The sequence below is a fragment of the Saccopteryx bilineata genome, chromosome 12 (genome assembly GCF_036850765.1).
Source record: "Saccopteryx bilineata isolate mSacBil1 chromosome 12, mSacBil1_pri_phased_curated, whole genome shotgun sequence".
In the NCBI taxonomy this organism is placed as follows: Eukaryota; Metazoa; Chordata; class Mammalia; order Chiroptera; family Emballonuridae; genus Saccopteryx; species Saccopteryx bilineata.
In genome coordinates this window covers 43,420,964-43,429,064 of record NC_089501.1, presented here as the reverse complement: position 1 = coordinate 43,429,064, position 8,101 = coordinate 43,420,964, and the positions used below count along the sequence as shown (strand labels likewise).

Here is an 8,101-nt window from a genome sequence, read left to right as displayed (position 1 = left end):
CGGCTTGAGCGAGGGCTCACCTGGTTTGAGCAAAAGCTCACCAGCTTGGACCCAAGGTCGCTGGCTTGACCAAGGGGTTACTCAGTCTGCTGAAGGCCTGTGGTCAAGGCACATATGAGAAAGCAATCAATGAACAACTGTGTCGCAATGCGCAACAAAAAACTGATTGATGCTTCTCATCTCTCTGTTCCTGTCTGTCTGTCCCTGTCTGTCCCTCTCTGACTCCGTAAAAAAAAAAAAAAAAAAAATCCTTCTCCTCAGTGTCTCTGGAAAGCATTTCACAGGGAAGACACTGCAGTGTTTGTTCACTGTGCTATGAGGATCAATAAACATTGTTGGAATGCAGATTGGTAAGCTGTAATGGTTCTCTTATGTAGTTGAGATAGAGGAGAAATATATTCCTGCCTCAGAAAAGGAAGAAAGGAGGGGGAAAAGATCTGTAAGAGAGGCTAGGATGAAGTGTACCCTGGGTCAATCTTAGGCTTAACACAAATATGCAGTTGTGCAAACATCGGAGTAAATCCTTTGAAGAAAGTGTTTATTTTCCTGAAGAAATAATTTGTTATGCTCCACCATAAAATGTACATTCTTTAGATAGCTGGACATGTAAGTAACAGAAATATGAACACACTTAATCTTTAGGTCAGCATGATTTTATCTTTGCAAAGCAACCAACCTTTTGACCTTTTGATAAGGTACAGAATTCAATCACAGTAACTGAAATACTAAATTTTGATGCACTGAAATAGACCAATTCAGAGAAATAAATAGCAAACTTACCATTTTGTTCATTAATACTGTTGAAAAAAATGCCTTAAAACCCACTCACACAAGAGCATGAGCTGCTGCGTTAGGACGATCCAGTCCTAGTGAGAAAACCCACTCACACAGGAGCATGAGATGCTGCGTTAGGACAATCCAGTCCTAGTGAGAAAACCCACTCACACAGGAGCATGAGCTGCTGCGTTAGGACGATCCAGTCCTAGTGAGAAAACCCACTCACACAAGAGCATGAGCTGCTGCGTTAGGACGATCCAGTCCTAGTGAGAAAACCCACTCACACAGGAGCCTGAGCTGCTGCGTTAGGAGAATCCAGTCCTAGTGAGAAAACCCACTCACACAGGAGCCTGAGCTGCTGCGTTAGGACGATCCAGTCCTAGTGAGAAAACCCACTCACACAGGAGCATGAGCTGCTGTGTTAGGAGAATCCAGTCCTAGTGAGAAAACCCACTCACACAGGAGCCTGAGCTACTGCGTTAGGACGATCCAGTCCTAGTGAGAAAACCCACTCACACAAGAGCATGAGCTGCTGCGTTAGGACGATCCAGTCCTAGTGAGAAAACCCACTCACACAGGAGCCTGAGCTGCTGCGTTAGGACGATCCAGTCCTAGTGAGAAAACCCACTCACACAGGAGCCTGAGCTGCTGCGTTAGGACGATCCAGTCCTAGTGAGAAAACCCACTCACACAGGAGCATGAGCTGCTGCGTTAGGACGATCCAGTCCTAGTGAGAAAACCCACTCACACAGGAGCATGAGCTGCTGCGTTAGGACGATCCAGTCCTAGTGAGAAAACCCACTCACACAGGAGCATGAGCTGCTGCGTTAGGACGATCCAGTCCTAGTGAGAAAACCCACTCACACAGGAGCCTGAGCTACTGCGTTAGGAGAATCCAGTCCTAGTGAGAAAACCCACTCACACAGGAGCATGAGCTGCTGCGTTAGGACGATCCAGTCCTAGTGAGAAAACCCACTCACACAGGAGCATGAGCTGCTGCGTTAGGACGATCCAGTCCTAGTGAGAAAACCCACTCACACAGGAGCCTGAGCTGCTGCGTTAGGACGATCCAGTCCTAGTGAGAAAACCCACTCACACAGGAGCATGAGCTGCTGTGTTAGGAGAATCCAGTCCTAGTGAGAAAACCCACTCACACAGGAGCCTGAGCTACTGTGTTAGGAGAATCCAGTCCTAGTGAAAAAACCCACTCACACAGGAGCATGAGCTACTGCGTTAGGACGATCCAGTCCTAGTGAGAAAACCCACTCACACAGGAGCATGAGCTGCTGCGTTAGGACGATCCAGTCCTAGTGAGAAAACCCACTCACACAGGAGCATGAGCTGCTGCGTTAGGACGATCCAGTCCTAGTGAGAAAACCCACTCACACAGGAGCCTGAGCTACTGCGTTAGGACCATCCAGTCCTAGTGAGAAAACCCACTCACACAGGAGCATGAGCTGCTGCGTTAGGACCATCCAGTCCTAGTGAGAAAACCCACTCACACAGGAGCATGAGCTGCTGCGTTAGGACCATCCAGTCCTAGTGAGAGGGGCCGGCTCAGCTAGTTTCCCACTAGTCCTTTAACACCGCACGAGGGGGTGGGGCATGACTACAATTATCTTCACTTCCCAGGCAGAGAAATACAGCACAGGGAAGTATTCCAGAGTTATGGAGTATTTTCTGGGGAGATGCCAGAATTGAACCCCAATTGTCCTGACTCTTGAGATTTACAAGTTCTTTTTGAGGAACAATGTGCCACAGCGTAAAAAAGGCAATTGCTTTTGTACCCTTTCCAAGCAACTAGGTAAACCGATAAACTATTATACTATAACACGGCGATGCTATTTTTGAACCAATAACAAAGAAATTTGTTAGTAACAAATATAATGCATCATCAAATATTTTTACATAATTAACTATATACTCCTTTAAAAAAAGAAAACCCAAACCGCTTGGGGATAACCTAACTCAACAAATATAAAGCTACACAATTGTCGTCTTTAGAAAAAAATCCTTTTTCTCTCAGTTGCCTAATTATATTTTCAGATGGAAACAATAAAAATTAAAATGCAGCTCTGAGCCATTTTATCTTCAAGTAAAATGGATATAATTGCAGCTTCTGAAAACTGGAGTCCAATGTGCTCACTTGTCCTAGAGAAAGAGGAGTATTCTGTAGTAGTGTCTGGGGAACTATGCTGATGCCCAGCCTGCAGACAGTACATCTGGGATGGCCTTGGCTGCCGCTACTGATTTACTATTTCCTAAGGCAACAGGGCCAACTGCAGCCACTCGTGGACTGAGTACTCTATCTTACACAGTCCCCTCTCAAACCCATCATTGCTCACCAGAACTTCCTGTCAATATTAAATGGGGGTAGAGAAAAATTTGAAATGCAGTTAACTTTGCTATTTATCAATGCTGTAAAATAAAAGTTTAAAGTTAATAGCCATTATAGTTTTGGACTACCTATGGTTTTCTGCGTGATTTCATTTCTGTGATATAAAGTCTATTAATATCAGACTGTAGGTTGGTCCAGGTTATTTTTTTAAAAATAAAAATTTTACAAGTTAAAATTTCATTTTCCCCCACATAAGTGTGCAATACAACATACATCTTTATATAATGTATTAGTTATGACAGTAGATACTGGTTGTTTTAATATGAAAGTTTTCCTGAGGGATCCAGTTTATATGAACCGCTTGCTAACTACCCACCTTCCCTTAAGATACAGTCAGTGTCAGCGCCCGAGGACAGTGACGGGAAACAGAAGCCCGTCTTCTTGTGACTGCATTTGAGCACAGTAATTCCTGAAGACCACCACCATATCCAGGCCTCACATCTGCCCGTGAAGACTATAACCCTGTCCCACTAGGTTTGAAAGACCAATCAAGGCAAGGCAGGGTTTCCCATGTCTTAAAGAGATCGTAAGTGCTACTTTGCTCTTTTCAAGCTCAGAAAAATTGAGGCATAATTTTTTGAAAATTCTTAACATAAACGTTCTCTTCAAGAGAAACATCACCATCCTCATCAACTATACATTATGGGAGAGCAAATACTAACTAAATGACAGGCTAAATGACCCGAGAAGTCATGTTTCCATCAATGGGGTAAATTAAAAAAAAAAAAAACAAAAAACCAGAAAAGGAAAAGCTATAACAAACTATGAAAAAAGCTCTACTCATTCTTCTTGCTCAGCTGAAATGTAGTTTCTTCAATGAAAAAGCCCAGGGAAATGAATAAAAATAATCCAGAAATGCAGTCGAATGCCATGAGGTAATCAGAAGACTACAGGATGAGTTTTCTCTGGTTTCAATTAACTAGAAAATATCTCTTGTCCCACAATCTTTAAAAACAACTCACAAAATCCACATTAGAATATAAGTTTTTTAATTTTTATAAATAACTTATCTGTTACAAAGATAGTTTACCCAGCTAAATCACAAAACCATCAACTCAAGATATCCAAATTATGTTTTATTAATAAAACAAGTAAAAACTGATTTATCAATCTTCACATAGAACTGCAGATGAAGCTGAAAAAACAAGGCCTATTTTTAAAGCAAAATGCATCAAATGTAAAGGCTTTGGGTCTATTGTCTAATTAACAAGATTGTCATATTTCTTCCCATATACATAATGCAAAGCCTGTGAATCAAGGCTCTGACATTCATATAGATCACCTGTAATAATCCTGTTTATTTAAAAAATATCCATTTGCAAACATTTACAGTGGGTGACAGTCTACATTACCTCTTATCTTTTGCTACATTTCAGCACTTCCGTGAGCCCCATTCTAAGCACTGATATATAATTTCATAACGCTGTCTTTTTAAATGCATACTGCTATTTCTTTTCCTTGACTTTATTTAGTTATATACATTCCTGATCACCTGGATATTTATTTTCCTTATAAAAATATATCATCAAAATAAAGAGATGCTTGAGGTTGCTTCAGTGTTCAAGTTTGCTTGTTTTCCTCTTTTCCAGCTTTTCTTCAGTTATCCTAAATATGACTAGCCTTGTTTCATAAATACACGATACTGCCACCAACTCAGGTGAAGGAACGAATAGGCCGGCAGTAGAGCATTTAAACTTCTCTCGCAGCAAAGGGGCTGTGGGTACCGCGCTGTGGCTGGTACTGGAGCACTTGCCCAGCAGGGACCTCCTGCGCAGGCTCTGTGAGACACCAGGCAGACGGCAAACTTAGCCTTGTCGCTCTGTCAGCGGGTTCAGAATCTCTTTTGCTTTAAGCTTCCCTGTGGAAGATAAAACTGTGTGTGTCACCCACCGCTCCAGTGTACGGTGTGACCTACGGGCACCGTCTCGTGACAGTGTCTGCAGCCACCGTGCAGCACCTGTCTTCACCGGGTCGGCACCCACGAGGGCACGTACAGAGGACGTGGAGGAAAGTTGTGCGGTGCATAGTTTCATTTCATTAATGCTTTTCTTATTTTAAGGCATTCTTTTGGGTAAGGCTTAGAAAGGGACATGATCGTACTTAACTCACTAAAAGAGAAAGGAAAATTGCTAACAGAAGACTATTACACTGTACATACAGAAGTATAAGGACATACGAGGAGGCCAGAGCCCCGCGCAGACTGGAGAGCTGTACAGGACCGGCGCGGGCTCTGGGGGCTGGGCAGACAGCGCAGCGCTGCTGTCCCGCCCTTGGCTGGAGGGCGGGGAGGCGCAGAGCGGAGACGCTCGGGGAAGACGCGGCCAGGTCCAGAGGACCACAGATTTGGGAAGTTCCTCCCCTAGCCGTTGGCACTACGTGGCAGCAAACAGTTTTTAAATAGTTAAACCTTGTTCCTTTTCTTCATATTTGTAGTGTTTCACTGAAAGCTTAAAAAAAAAAGCCATCATTTTATTCCTTCCTCCTGTCAAAATTCAGTAGTGACAGGAGGGGAAAAGGTCCGGGAACCCTAGGCATGAACATACTGAGAATATCCGTGATAGCTACTGGGAACACTGTCCACGGCCAGGCAGCGCCACCGAGTCCTTCAGCAGACCACCTTTCACGGGATGGATTTCCACCGCCCATGGCATTAGACTGAGGTATTATGAGCTCCGTGGGCTGACATTTAACATTAGCACACACCGTCTTGTCACACCTTCAATTTGACAAAATCCTGTGTAGCAGTGAAACTGTTCCCCCGATGCCAGGCCGGTTTCTTGCACTTCAGACGTGGTTGTGGAGAAGGTCTAGGCCTCTGGCTCAGAAATGCCTCGGCATCTCACACTGTTCACAGCGGATCAGGGCCGGATGGTTCAGAAAAGTACAGGCAGTGCAGTTCCACTGAGCTCCCTCATCATCCTCTGCATCTTGAGTCTTTGGGGTTTTGACGGTGGACCTTTGATCTGTAAGAAAGCAAAAAAATTATTTTAGAAGTAAAAATCACAAAATCAGAAACTGCTGGCAATCTTACACACTACTTGCACAGCACGAAGCCGGCTGTTGACCAGATGAAGCATCTCACTGAAACTGACACACACGCCCGGTCCTCACCCCGTCCTCACCCATCTCTGTCAAGCTGCTACTTCCTCTGGGGAATAGCAACATGGACGCCATGCCGTCACCTGTCTCTTTTTAAGGAGAAGGGACCATCATTCCCCCCAATATACGCTGCGATTGGCTCACCATGAAAGCTGGAACGCCCGAGAGGGAACAGGTTGACCAGCACTGCAAAAGTGGGAGGTTCTTATAAAAAGGTTCGCCATCAAGGTCTTAGATACATCACCTCTAAGTCTAATCTTTCTTACTGATAAATATAAAGTCATTGCAGCTTTAAGAGGCCAATGTGCCAGAGTATTTGCATGAATAGAGGTATCTTAAATATGAGGAATACATTCCTCCAAGGTTGTGGTTAAAATAAAATTATATTTAGAAAACTTTTTGTGGGGAGATCCCATTATAAATTTAGAATAGTATGCCTACTAATTAGTTTTGGGGAGTTTAGAGTAAAAAGAGCATGCGTTCTTAGATCTCTGCTACCTAGGGATATAATTAATAATTCAAAATATCAAAACAATGTGTATTACTTTGCAAATTCCACCTACTAATATTCAGTTACTGAGATGTTAATTAAATGATATCTTTTCTGCTATTCTGAAAGACAAACTAAGTGAAAATGTAGAAAGTTTTTCTAACAGTTGAAGATAATGAAGTGAAGTTTTATCCGTGCCTCTTCAGCAGCACCACCTCACTAGGCACTGATGAGTCTTCAAGGGGATTTTATTGCAAACATCTCAACTTCAGGTCTTGGTCATAATTTTTAGGTATCCTCACAAATTTTGCCACATGCATGAGCAATGTGATAATATTTGAAAAACCAAGGGTCTGACAATACTACACTTTTTTTTTTTTTTTACAGAGACAGAGTCAGAGAGAGGGATAGATAGGGACAGACAGACAGGAACGGAGAGAGATGAGAAGCATCAATCATCAGTTTTTTGTTGCAACACCTTAGTTATTCATTGATTGCTTTCTCATATGTGCCTTGACCGCAGGCCTTCAGCAGACCGAGTAACCCCTTGCTCAAGCCAGCGACCTTGGGTTCAAGCTGGTGAGCTTTTTGCTCAAACCAGATGAGCCTGCGCTCAAGCTGGTGACCTCGGGGTCTTGAACCTGGGTCCTCTGCATCCCAGTCTGATGCTCTACCCACTGTGCCACTGCCTGGTCAGGCACTACACTTCTTTTTTTAAATGAAAAATCTCCAATGGCTTTCTTACATCTGCCCAATTTCATCTGGTACTTAGAATTATGCATCTTTTTTATTAGAGGCATTTGGAAACGAAACCATCAGAATTGAAAAAGGAGAAAGTTACATTGCAAAAGATGATGTGTAACTTCAGTTGTTTAAAAATGCATTGTGAAATGGAGCTGATTTTAAGAACTAAATAAACCTTTATCAGTAAAATTAGTAACCCCTCACTTTAGCCATAAGGCAAAAACGGTTGATTTCTTTCTCCAAAAATAGCTAGTATACAAGGTTCTATATCTTGTGAAAAGGCTTTTAAGTGATGACTTTTTTTTCCTTTTTTAAATTTTTACCATGGAAAATTTCAAACATATATACAAAAGCAGAAAGAATAGTGAAATAAAACATCGTGTACTTATCTGGCTTCAGTAACTGACAAGACCAATCTTATCTTATTCCACCTCTGAACCCTCAATAAGTACTAGACTAGGCTGAAGCAAGACAGAAAATTTCTGTAAGAAAAATTCTAGTTTTTGAAAAAGTAAAAAGATCATATACAGGCACCTGATTCAGAATCTGAAATGCCTATTTGCTTATTTTAGGGTGTTAGGCTAGGCCACCAT

General features: G+C 42.6%; 1 protein-coding gene across 5 annotated transcripts in view; it reads right to left on the bottom strand.

Moving 5' to 3' along the window:
• Positions 1–4,230: 4,230 nt before the first annotated feature.
• Positions 4,231–8,101, bottom strand: part of TAB2 (TGF-beta activated kinase 1 (MAP3K7) binding protein 2) — a 72,893-nt gene continuing 69,022 nt past the window's right edge. For all 5 annotated transcript variants that reach the window (XM_066247907.1, XM_066247906.1, XM_066247905.1 and 2 more), the window contains one exon: positions 4,231–6,138. In XM_066247907.1, coding sequence (XP_066104004.1) covers positions 5,996–6,138 — 143 coding nt within the window. In that variant the 3' untranslated portion in view covers positions 4,231–5,995. The remainder of the gene's footprint in view (positions 6,139–8,101) is intronic.